At 41.5% G+C, this 12,481-nt stretch overlaps 3 protein-coding genes across 8 annotated transcripts in view; 2 read left to right on the forward strand and 1 right to left on the reverse strand.

The window, feature by feature from the left end:
* The window catches only part of cbfa2t3 (CBFA2/RUNX1 partner transcriptional co-repressor 3), a 41,648-nt gene extending 35,522 nt beyond the window's left edge, over window positions 1–6,126 (forward strand). For all 4 annotated transcript variants that reach the window (XM_056412652.1, XM_056412653.1, XM_056412654.1 and 1 more), the window contains one exon: window positions 216–6,126. In XM_056412652.1, coding sequence (XP_056268627.1) covers window positions 216–578 — 363 coding nt within the window. In that variant the 3' untranslated portion in view covers window positions 579–6,126. The remainder of the gene's footprint in view (window positions 1–215) is intronic.
* A 975-nt stretch (window positions 6,127–7,101) lies between these two features.
* pabpn1l (PABPN1 like, cytoplasmic) lies at window positions 7,102–10,464 on the forward strand. Of its 2 annotated transcripts, none has more exons than XM_056412503.1 (6): window positions 7,102–7,366; window positions 8,222–8,357; window positions 8,863–8,930; window positions 9,018–9,124; window positions 9,255–9,342; window positions 9,819–10,464. In XM_056412503.1, the coding sequence occupies exons 1-6, from the start codon at window positions 7,295–7,297 to the stop codon at window positions 10,140–10,142; spliced, it is 795 nt and encodes a 264-aa protein (XP_056268478.1). In that variant the 5' UTR covers window positions 7,102–7,294; the 3' UTR covers window positions 10,143–10,464. The 2 variants fall into 2 exon arrangements, with proteins under 2 accessions (XP_056268478.1, XP_056268479.1); XM_056412504.1 differs by having other exon boundaries at window positions 8,222–8,345; window positions 9,819–10,463.
* Window positions 10,460–12,057, reverse strand: trappc2l (trafficking protein particle complex subunit 2L). Of its 2 annotated transcripts, none has more exons than XM_056413597.1 (5): window positions 11,997–12,057; window positions 11,544–11,716; window positions 11,155–11,242; window positions 10,690–10,769; window positions 10,460–10,616 (listed from the first exon to the last, which is right to left on the reverse strand). In XM_056413597.1, the coding sequence occupies exons 1-5, from the start codon at window positions 12,027–12,029 to the stop codon at window positions 10,571–10,573; spliced, it is 420 nt and encodes a 139-aa protein (XP_056269572.1). In that variant the 5' UTR covers window positions 12,030–12,057; the 3' UTR covers window positions 10,460–10,570. The 2 variants fall into 2 exon arrangements, with proteins under 2 accessions (XP_056269572.1, XP_056269573.1); XM_056413598.1 differs by lacking the exon at window positions 11,997–12,057 and adding an exon at window positions 11,804–11,983.
* Between the last annotated feature and the right edge of the window lie 424 nt (window positions 12,058–12,481).

Below are 12,481 nucleotides of genomic sequence, written 5' to 3' on the forward strand. Positions count from 1 at the left end.
TATACAAACCAGTGGCCTTGGATCAGGACTTAAATCCTTCAAATCAAGTCCTTGTGCAAAGAGTACAACATTGTGATCAGGCTAAGATTTTTTTAACTTTATTAAAAAATACTTGTTAGGTTCAAACGTATATTTACGTAAGAAAGAGAAAACTTTCCTGGGACAAAAAAGAGACTTATTTTTATCAACCCACTCTCTCCCCACTGTCTCAACAGAGCTGCTGGAACTGCGGGAGGAAAGCCAGTGAGACGTGCAGCGGCTGCAACACGGCTCGCTACTGCGGCTCCTTCTGCCAACACAAAGACTGGGAGAAGCACCACCATGTCTGTGGTCAAGGCCTGCAGGGGATGCCAGGGGGCAGCAGTGTCCCTCTAGGCACCCCCTCCAGTGCGCCCCCCACCCACTCGGAGAGCACTCCTCCAGGAGCCTTGTCCTTGGCAGGCCAGAGCAGTATTGTGGGAGGGGCTGGCAGCGGCAGTGGAAGTGTCTCTGCCAGCCCCAAGGAGAGCAGTTCCAGCAGTGCCTCTCGCTCCACAACTCCAGCTACCCCCGCCCTACTGGAGGCCACCTCTCGTTGACGACGGACCTTTGTCCCTTCCTGCATACTGATGCGACGGTGCCCACACTCCACACAAAACCAAACTGAGGAATCTTCATTGCACACTGCTCCCTTTCCTCCTCCCCTATTTCAGTCCTTATTTCCCTCATATCCTAAGCTCTTCTGAAAATCTTCTCACTACCTGATGATAGACTGACTCAACTAGTCACCTTCCCCCAAAAATACGTGTTATGTCTTTGTCTCCTTTACAACCACAGCCACAAATACAAAGATTCCTGCCTGGGGCTCAGTGTAGTGGAAAGCATGACACGTGTTTCCTATCTCTGTGTTCAGTCACAGAAACATATCACATGTGTTTTGCTGGAAACATGAGCTTTGACTTGAAGATGTGGCTAAAATGTGTCCTCAGTAATGTAGGCACGTTAAATACGGTCTGCATGAGGACACAAGACAAGGGCAACAGTGATGGGGGGATGACTAGGCTGAATAGCACTTGCATTGGATTTCCCTTTAATTTAGCACCAATGTGAATGCAGTACTCAGCCCTTAGATGTGCACTACCTGTGCAAACAGTTCACTGATGTGGCACTTCATTTGGAGTGTCCTAACGGAGACAGGCAAGGACAAAATATACTTTTTTTCAAAAGGATGATGGAAAGGGAAAAACCTGTGATGCGATTAATTCCTCAGAAACACAGCTTAGTATTTATTCAATGTTTCTTTCTGGCTTTAAGGGAAAATAAAGAAAAGTCCAAATATTCTAATTAAAGAATAGTAGTGGTGATGATGCGGATGATGATAATAACGATAATAATGATATGAAAATGAATTAATTTTAAACTGCTAACTACCTTGCTAGCGAGCCAAGAAAATCTACACCGGACTCACCTCTCTGCACCATTGTGAACCCAAATGAATTCAAAGATAAATGAAACATAACATGATCCAAACCTTTGTATTACACTGCCAAAGTGAGTAAGTAAGCGATACGGAGAAGCACTCATCGTATAACCAAACGCAAAGCAACATCACCTCCTCAACAGAAAAGCCAACCCTGAGAGGTCCAGGCTGCAGAGACGCTGCAGAACGGGACCCAGAGGTAGTCAGACTGTGACCTGCTCTGATCTGCAGCTGCCTCCTGTAGTCTGGACACAACTACAGCGATTCCTCAGCGATGGCCCAGACTAGTGAATAAGGAACATGCTGTGAACTTGCCTATAAGAAAGACTTCATGAAATGGATGGAAACCCTGCCACAGTGTAATTTTGTTTTTGTGAATTGTACCAGAGAGGACAGTGAGGAAAAAAGAAGAAAGGAAAAGCTATACAGCCTCAATGGAGATGATGATACATAAATGGCAAAAGAGCTGCCAAAAACCTCAAAACAAGCTTGAAAACATTGTCCAAGAAGGCTTTGCATACTATGGCTTATGAGAAGATTGTTTCTAAGTCTTTTTCTTTTTTTTTAAAGCTCCACAAGAAGGGGACATTTTGAGGAATTGGTATTACCTTTACATTCACTCCCTCCTTTTCCAAAGCATGACAAACAGATAAAAAGAGCCTTGTGAAGAGCGGTGTAGACTTGGTTCTCCTCTCTTTCTACCTCCCCTGACCCCACACCTCCCTTCTGGTGCTCTTCCCCAATGACTTGACTCAAGTCTGCCCCTTCGGACAGAGCCGCGGAGCAGTCCCGTGGGAAGGGTTCGGAACCTGCTTGTAGATATTGTTCTTCTTTCAAATTTCAATAATGTCTCTTGTCGCTGATGTCCACATGTGCTGCCCTTGTGTATATCCAGAAAGATAGACTTTGTTTTGGTTTTGTTTCCTTTAATTTTCCTCCTATAAGTTTGGGCTGTGCGGTAAGGTCAGACCAAGGAGGACACTCACTTATGAGAGGAAGCCCAGCATTGTACTTATTGTTTGATTTGTTGTATCTATATTAATGAGATGAAACCCCTCTTGTAGAATATTTTGTATTGCTCACATTGTAAGACAGTGAGAGGACGGAGGTGCAATATGAAGAGAATTCAGCTACTGAATGGAACCTCAGCAACTGCCCATAGGGTGTCATATAATATAGATACATATAAATATATTTAAAGTAACATCGGTAACTTAATGTGAATGTACATAGTATTTAAAGAGGTCCAAAAATGTGTTTGCCAAATAACAGAAACCGTTAAAGTTTAATGTCCAGATTATGATTTTTTTCACAGTACCTTTTATTTCTCAAATTTGTCAACCTTTTTTCTTTTTCTCACACAAATTAATCAATTTAGATTTGTCCTCAAATCAAAGTATCATGTGACTCTGAGCGGAGGGGACTGTTGGTAACAGAGGTAAAGTGGCTTCATACAATGCATAGCTGACAATGGATGAAAACAGATCAAAGGTGGATGGACACTATGTGACACTATATTTAATGAATTAGGTCTTAATTTACGATATTTATACCAAGAAACTATTTTTATGTTTCATTTTAATCTTCCTAATTTGTATGCAATGGTGCAATTGGGACTCAAAGTTGTGTCATGTGCTTCATTCACCCCAGGTCAGTTTATATCCTGCAGGAGGGGACTCAACAGTGTGTATTGACAAAGAAAATCCCAAATATATTCAAAAGTTTGAAACAAAAAAGGATAAAGTCGTGGCTCAGTTTCAAATTTAGCTCATTCACAACATATTCAATAATTGTCAAACTTGATATATCATGTCAAGTGTTCTGTCTCTGCCACAGCAGTGACACTCTCTCTCTCTCTTGGCCCTCATCAACCTCTGCTTGAGTGTGTGTGTGTGTGTGTGTGTGTGTGTGTGTGTGTGTGTGTGTGTGTGTGTGTGTGTGTGTGTGTGTGTGTGTGTGTGTGTGTGTGTGTGTGTGTGTGTGTGTGTGTGTGTGTGTGTGTGTGTGTGTGTGTGTGTGCATGAGTGCATGCATGCGTGAGTGTGTGAGTTTAGGAGTATTTGTTTCCCCTAAAATACAGGGCAAGCCATTACTGTAGGATTAAGTGATATGCCAGTGTTAAGCGGAAGTAAACCTAAACGCTAATTTTGATACCCAATCTTTGCAATGTTTTTTTTTTTTTTTACAGATTACTGTTTATTTATAAAAAAGGTTAGGCATGAGCTAAATATCTATTTCCAGGCCAAGAGAGTAGTATCACATGCTCCAGCAGTACGCCTCTGCTAAATACATAAATGCTAAACAGTCCCCAGGCCTTTACTTAAAGCAACAGAGGGCCTGTAACAGCCACGCTCACACCAATTTGTGTTTGATGATTGTAAATGCTACACAGTTGGCCTCACACCCACTTGGACCAAACTTGGAAACATGTTCATCAATAAATGGATGAAGTGAATCCTTTTATTTGGACTATCTGAGACACATAATTCGAATGGGATAAGCTACGCGGTAGCCCTGCTACTGTGTGTAACATTGTTTAATGTTTGTTTTGATCATTGTGATATGGTGTTGACCTCAGCCTTTTTCTGTCATTTCCTCTGTTCCCCCTGATGTCCATCTCCTCCACTACACCCAGACCATTGTTCACACTAGCTACCTCCTGTGACCATACAGCTAACCACCAGGAGAGGTTGACCTGGACTTTGAAAAGCTGTTGCAGACATGGTGGCGCACAATCAAACAGGAGTGTTCCGTCTAAAAATTATAAAAACTAAATTGTTGAAAGGAATTGCCATTACCCATGATGTAGAAAAGTATCTATTCTCACCAGGCCTCAGCTGTTTGATCCATAGTTATGATCACATCCCACTAACCAAACTGATACTGCCGGAATTTAGTAGTTGGTACACGTACTGTACAGTCAAGCTTGCATACTACCAAACTGAACACAGAATCAACCATGACATGTCATTTGTTGTCCAAAACCAATAAAAGCACAGACCAAAGTACTCTATTGCCATAATAGGCTTTGACACAGTGTGTATTGACAGACCAGAAATAATAAGGTTAGAGATCCACTACACCAGTTAACCAAAGTGTCTGAAATACACACAATCAGGGCACAAGAGTGAAGAGCATGTTTAATGAACTCGCAGAGTTTCAAATGTGTAGAATTTTTATTCAAGCAATCAAAGCGCTTGTTGTCTACATACTGAATACTGCTTCTGTAAAAATAATAGAAGCATCTTCGTTAGAAAAGCCTACTGATTGCCTGTTTTTACAGTTACAAAGCCTTGCAGAGATAAAAAAAAAAAAATAGAAAAAAATGAATGCATGTGTGTGTGTGTGTGTGTGTGTGTGTGTACATGTGTTTGTGTGACTGGAGGTGTGTTTGCTTTTGTAAGAAAAAATGAAAAATCATACCTTTTCTTCTTGTCTCTGTACAAAATACTTGAAAATTTCAGAGCTTTAATGAAACATCCCAGACGGACTATAGTGGCAGATCGATTCACAATATGTAGCAACAGCTTTTGTGCAGTAATCCGCATCAAAACAACATCATAATGACAGTTCCATTCAACTCTTTAATGCTTTGCGTGTGTCTCATGTCTGCAAGTAAGCCCTCAGATGAACTATAACAAAGCCAAACCCAGCAGACCGCTTATAAATGACCAAAATACAACCAAAAGCTACAACTTTCTCTTCTGATTTCACTTTGGTTATGTTTTTTGTGCTACGCCCCGGCATGAGAGAACGTCAACATGATCGATTGTGTGTTGGACATGAGGCTGTAGTCTGTACAGGACAGATCCAATTGTCTCCCACTCAAATTCTCCCTCCTGATTTCATTGGACAGGACACAAAAAAACATGTTCTGTTCCGCCGGGTGCAAGCTTCATTAAGTCGAATGATATTTGTGCCGAGGTGTCATATACTTTTCTCTGTGAAGATATCATAGATGGCAAACGCATAAGGGCTCTGATGTTGTGAATATCATCCATGGGGTCTCTAAACACTTTACATCAGCCACTTTTCTGTTGGTTTGACTATGTACATGATATGGGCAAGACGCATGTTTAGAAAAAAGGCAAATATTAGCAGGTTGGCATTTGTCTCTCCCTACCCCAACCAGTAACTCTACCAATGAAATTTCAACGCTCATCCAATGTGATGGTGACACGTCCTTCCTGTGAAACAGGCACTGATGAGTAGCTACAGTAGAAAGCTAGAGTGGCAAACAGTGGATACAGCACTTGTTTTCCCCAAAGCCATGGCTCAGGATGGTCCTGTTTTTACCTTTACATAAATTGAAAAAAAGGTTTATGTTTTTTTTTATGTGTAGGGAAGCATTCTATACTGTATTGTGCAATACATTATTACAGAAAAACATCTTTCTGTAGGAAAGTTTGGCGCTTTGAAGAACTTTCTCCTTTTGATTTATTTCCCTCTTCAAGAAGGTCCTGTTGCCGTTTTTAGATGAAGTTAACTGTGCCAGAAGAATTTAATTCTGATTTTTATTTATTTCTTGCATGCTTTCCTCCCTGTTGCTAATACCGCTCTTTAACTGTTCGCTCTGTTGGATGTGTGAAGCTGTAAAACATTCTAATTCAGGTTATTGTCTGTGTTGAACAATGTAACTGTGTAATTAAAACATGAAATGAAGTATTCATCACTCTTGTTGCTTTTCTTCTTTAAGTGCAGTCTTATTCTGATACTACATCCCCAGAACAGGACAATGATCCATTGTTATAGAATCAATACTCATTCAAAGGTATTATGTAGATGTCTTTCCCTCATTATTAATATGACAGCAGCAGATCTTAATAACATACTGATGTATATATATGTGTGTGTGTATATATTCCAACAGTCCGAAAAAAGTATGAAAGTATTACAAATAATATATACCACACATACAAATCTCAAACAAGCTCACTCTACTGTCACAATTTTAAAACATACATTCATAGTGTATATCAAGTGAGTTCACACATTATATCAAATGTAATCAAGTCCATTAAACATTCTGGCCCGGTTCTTTAACCTGCCCGGTAAGTCAGTCATTACAGGATCAGAACTGTATTCATACCACAGACTGATGTTTTAAATTCTAGTGGAGATCACAAAGTTTCCATTGATGCCAAACATGTAAGACTGCATTTGTAGAAAATGTTGTGTTGCGAGTTGTAATTCACTCAATATGCATCATATAGCCTCAATGAACTAACGAATACATGAGATTTTTTCGGACAAGAAAATAATTATTCCAACCCTAAAACTGGGGAAATGGACGGGTCAATAAACCTTGATCAGTGAAAAAGTAGCCTTTACTTGGCTCCTGATTCATCTGGCTTCAAAGTTGACATTTTACCATTTTTAAATGACACCCAATGATCACAACACATATTGTCTCTTAGAAATGTCCTCTAATTAAAGTCATTCATCCAAGATATTCCGTTATATTTTTGAGGAATCATAGTATTTACTGTAAACGAATGTAGATCTCAGGACTGTATTAGTTGCCATTCCACCAGCTGTACATCGTGGGGGGGGGGGGGGGGGGGCACCAGGGGGCAGAGAGGGGGATGGCCCCGTGTTGATGCGCCAATGAGAGGAAGACATCATCCAGCATCTTTCTTGCGTGCGCGCCGCTGTCAATCAATGCAGCGCGTCACGGGTCTCTTTCACAGGTGATATCTATTAGCTTACCTCATATGCGGTCAGGTGTCGCGTCGGCCATCAAACCGTTTCCTTCCTGTGGGAGATCTTTTTTTGTGTGTGGCTGTTTTGGCAAGCTGCGGTCCGCTTTGCAGATGCCATGTTTGAGCAGTGATCATGGCGGAAAATCATCTGGAGTACGGGTACCTGGAGGGCGAGTCCATCGGGCAGCATTACGCCGAGGACCCGGTGGGTATGATCATTTAACGTGAATGAAAAGGGTGCCGTCACGTTTGTTTGTCTGCGCGCGCGTAACATTACAGTAGGGCGGATAAAAAGTGACCACGGTGACGTTGGTCGAGCAGGCGCATAACCCCGGCTATGTATGCTATGTGGCGGTCGGTATTTCACTGATGAACGTGCTGTGCACAAAGAACGAGCTCAGTGAGCCACAGCCCGTAACCGTACAACATGCCGGGTGAATCGAGACAATCCGGTGCACCGCGTGACCTGGTGGAAGTGATCGCTGACACGACTGCTGGTGAAACCCTTATTCCCGTCTAGTCCTGAAAGCTCAAGCCAGAATGAGTCCATTTGGTGCTTGCATTAGATATTTACAATGTAAGTAGTAATGTGGCTATGGAAATGCTGTCCATGCCTTCTGGTCAGTTCATTATTCTCATATCCAATTTATACTTTTGTTTTATTCTAATCCAGAAAATAAAAATACAATATCTGGAGTTTTTTCACAATGTAAAAAGGGGAACACAATTCTACAGTACACATGATGTTTGGCCACCAGAACAACTGTAATGTGCCACATCTTTTTGAGTGAACACTGCTCATCTGAAACATGGTCCATTTTTGGTTTTGATAATGCAAAAATATCTAGTGTTAAATTGCATTGATCACTAAAGGCCACATATAATTCATATAATGTGTTTATTCCCAAATCAGAGGATGCCCTGTGTTGAGGCATCTCTTATCTATTCTGTTTCAGCACTTAATTATTCCCTTTTTAACATGTCTCAAATCTGATTTTCATTGTCAGTTCTTGTTATAAGCCACCGTGACTTCAATGTTCTGATTTCTTGTGTGTCTCAGGAGCTGGCGGCCATCAAGGCCAGAGTTCAGGAGCTGGAGATAGAAGAAGAAACTGAGAGAATGAGGGAAGATGAGAGGTTTGATGCAGTAGACATGCAGCTACTGACCAGCAGCCCTCGGCTTGGTGAGACTGCACGTGCGTTCATCCGCCTCCTGGTTTGTTACAGTATCTCATTGAGTTATTTAAACACTGTTTATGCATTTGGGAGGCCTCACCAACGTATTTTTAGCTGTGTGTAGCGTGTGTGTCCAGGCAGGTGAGGTAGTTGCATCTTTCACCATCTGGCTAACACCTGGGATGCTTCACTGTGGTTACAACAGTGTTCTCATGTGCCTCATCACTGCCCAATGAGACGAATCAGTGAGCTCCAGAGAGCCAGAAGCCTCCTCCTTGTTGCCTGTGGCTATTTTCTGCCCGTGTGCGTCTCCTCGTCCCTTTCAGCTTCCTCCCTTTTTGGTTCCTCTGTAGAACAGAAGTGGAATAAGATGCTTTTAAGTGTGTTAACAATGACTATACAAGAGATATGCTGGGGAAATGATCCTTATGTTCATTTCACCTTGAGTGACTCCCAATGTAGGCACTATTTCCTTCCTATTGCATGCACAACTGTGTATACAGTTTGTTTTTGTTTCTGCCACAGGTCCTTTCTACAATATGACTCCTGAAGAGAGGATGGACGCAGACAACAGATCTGTCTATGTGGGGAATGTAAGACTTTGTCTTTTCCTTACACTGAGCATGTTTTATTTGTTAGTTTCTCCACATTCCTGATCTGCCACACTGAACAAATCCCAGGTAGACTATGGAGCTACTGCGGATGAGCTGGAGATCCATTTCAACGGCTGCGGTCCGGTCAACAGAGTTACCATCCTGTGTGACAGGTTCTCCGGCCATCCCAAGGGGTGGGTGCAGTTTGTGCATAGTCTACTATTTTTATTTTTTTCTTCTCTCCCTCCGTTTGACCATAAAATACGACTCTTAAGCATGTCGGCATCAAAGTGTTTAAAAAATACTATTATTCGCCTTTTACAGCTTTGCTTACATTGAGTTCTCCGATCAAGACTCTGCGCAGAGTGCTATTGGTCTGCATGAGACCTTGTTCAGAGGAAGAGTCCTTAAGGTGAGGAGTGGTGCACTACATGAAACCCTCAAACTAGTTGACTCCTCAGAACGATCAGTCAGTATGAGAGTTTCCACACAGCCTACAGTACTACTGACAAGATGGATGGCTGGCAGATATGGTCATGTGTTTTGATATGGATAGCAGAGGTTTTTTTTTAAGTATAGAGTATGAATGGTAGAACCCAGTTTATGGCCATATTGTTTATAAACTGCAATTTAACACTTCCTCGTACCCTGAGAGTGACTTCACTCAAAAGGTCCGGATGTTTGGACCTCACTTAATTTCCTTTTTTTTATTAAACCAGTAACAGTCGAGTTAAAATTGTCTTTAAGCTGGCCTGTTATTTAAATTCATTGAACTTGTCTTTCCCTGCATCCAGCATGTCCTTTAAATAAATGCCATGTTTGCAATTCAACAAACACTGATCATTCTTTATAAATTGTTCACTAACAAAACTGTTCTTTGGCTTCCAGGTAATGCCCAAAAGGACCAACATGCCAGGTATCAGCACCACAGACAGGGGAGGACATAGAGGTGGCCACACCAGAGGCAGAGGCCGTGGTTACCGGCCACCTCGATACCAGAACAGCTCTCGAGGTAGGTTCCGGTACCAGACGATCAGGCCACAACACCAAACGCCCCACCCTTACTATGGAGGCCCCTCTGTGGGGAAGAGACAGTGGGGACACTTGGACTACCAGGAACAGATGCCGAAACGTTACCCGTGTCTTCTTCTCATCACCCCACCGTCGGAGGAGGCGGGGGCGAGTGGACAGCACTACCCTCATCAACACTAGCACTACCCACAGCATACATACTAATGTGGGCAAATGGAACTGATTATTTTAAAGAAGTTTTCAGGCATTATACTGAGTTGAGCAGAATGGACAGAAGAGATGACTTTCTAAGTTGCTTCAAGAGGATGAAGACTGAGGCCAGAGGTGTTGCGTTATAAGCTTTTGTTGCTATGAATGCATGGGACAATCCTCAAATTGTTATGCAGTTGCATCTCTTACTGTTTTTACAAACTGATGCGAATGTATTGTATAAAGCCTCCATATGTATAACTTATAAGTTCTTTGCTATGTAAGTGAATAAATAAATGATCCGCTGATCAATTGTGCAGCAACAATTATGCTTTATTACTTCTGTATTTAATCAAGGCAACATAATAGGGGTGGGGGTTCTATACAGTGGAGACTCAGACGATGGGGTGGAAGAGTAGTCAGCCAGTTTGCACCATCATTCCAGATACGATGCCATCGAAGGCCCTGTGAAATAGGATTTGTCAAATTTAAACACTTCTAGCTTAAGAAACAAACGGTTTGAATAACGAAAACTCACTTTGACTGAATGGTGTTCCCAGGATTGTGGAATGGGTTGCACATTACATCGGTAAAAGAGTTGTGCAATTTTCTGAACATCTGGGGGAAAGCAAACTAGCTATAAACTCTTCAAAGGGAACATCAACTGTGGGGTCATGTGTGCATGTAGTAGTCTGCACTTGTCAACTAAAAGCTGTGCACGAATCAGACAATACTGTAGTTTTCTATAAATGTTCCTTTAGCCTTCAGATCATAATAGTGAAACACATTGTGGGAGAAGCACTTTTGCTGGTTCATAAAATGTAAGTTGAGGCAAAAGGTGACTTGTTTAGTTTGGCACTTGATTCTATACTGTATAACTAGATCAACATCCGATTCCTAACTGAACATTTGTAGATGTTTAAACAATACAAATGTGGCTGAGAATTGCCTAGAGGGCTGTATTTGATTAGATGCAACAGGATCAATCGTAGGCTTAACTTACACTTCTAATTTCATTGTCCCGCAATGATGTGTTTGACGAGTCCACAACGATGACAAACTTCACCTTGGAGTTGGTTACATACCCATATCTAGTTCACAAGTCAAGAGACTTTACAGTATGTGCAGAGATACAATTTTACTTTTAATCGTACTATGAATAATCATACACTCTACATCCAGACATAAACCATTCAACAATAATAGTATATAAATACATGTGTCAACATGTGTAATATTTAAGTTCTTCAGATGCAATAAAGATGTGGCAATCAAAAGATAATACACAGTAAATCAGTCTAAACCCTGTCAAAGACGCATGATCTAATTAAAAGATGACTTCTCTTGTGGGATATTCCTGACCCTTAACCTTTAGAAAACAAACAAGGATACACTTTGTAGTCTTCAGTGGGGTAGAGCAGACCCAGGTACAGCTCTCTCTGGTCTCCCAGAGATTTGCCCACTGCTGAGATCTTCTCCTCCACCACATCCAGGGAGGTGTGCACGGTGTAGTGAAACTTCAGCTCATTTTGAGTGGGCACACTGCGGATGTACAGCGGGTAGTTCTGGGACAGGACACACAGTGGATGAGCCCTTTAAAAGCATCGCATTTGCACCACACAACATGTCAACATAGTTGCAGCACAGTGTACCAGCATTTAGTTCCGCTAATGTTGTTAGCTCTCTAACGCTAGCTGGTGAAGTGTTTAAACATCACGGACCTTCGGGCAAACAGAGAACGCAGACATTTGATGAGAGACGATTATAAGAAAAGGGAAACAAGTGTTAAGCATTACAATTCCGGCCACCGATAAACCTGGGACATTTAACGACAGTATTCATTACCTCTTTTGCTATCACTGCTATGCACACCGCCATGTTGGTGTTCCTCCTCTGAGCTGTCAGACGCTGTCACGTGACACGCTGCATTCATAGGCCGTTGGTAAAAGTGGCAATTGAGAGAATTAACAATTTCCTGACGCATGAGTTTTTTAATCCATGTGTTATTCATGAAATTTATTCATATTGCGGTATACTTGTATTAACCAAAAGTATTTTTTTATGTATGTGGTTCATTTATATATTATTTCAGACCGATTTAAAATGCTATGTCGTACATACAACGTTTAGAAGAAGTCCTTGAATCCACCAGCTATCAAGGAACACTGTTGCAGTTACTTTGTCACAGTTGAAAACCTAATTAACTACGCTATAATACAAATGCATAAGTACAATAAATAAAACAAATATTAAGCTAAAAAGAATGTAATGCGTACATTTCAAGCAAAAACACACAAAACAATTGTTCTGCTGTGTATGCGTAAGTGTTG

The sequence above is a fragment of the Pseudoliparis swirei genome, chromosome 4, assembly GCF_029220125.1.
Source record: "Pseudoliparis swirei isolate HS2019 ecotype Mariana Trench chromosome 4, NWPU_hadal_v1, whole genome shotgun sequence".
NCBI classification, from domain to species: domain Eukaryota; kingdom Metazoa; phylum Chordata; class Actinopteri; order Perciformes; family Liparidae; genus Pseudoliparis; species Pseudoliparis swirei.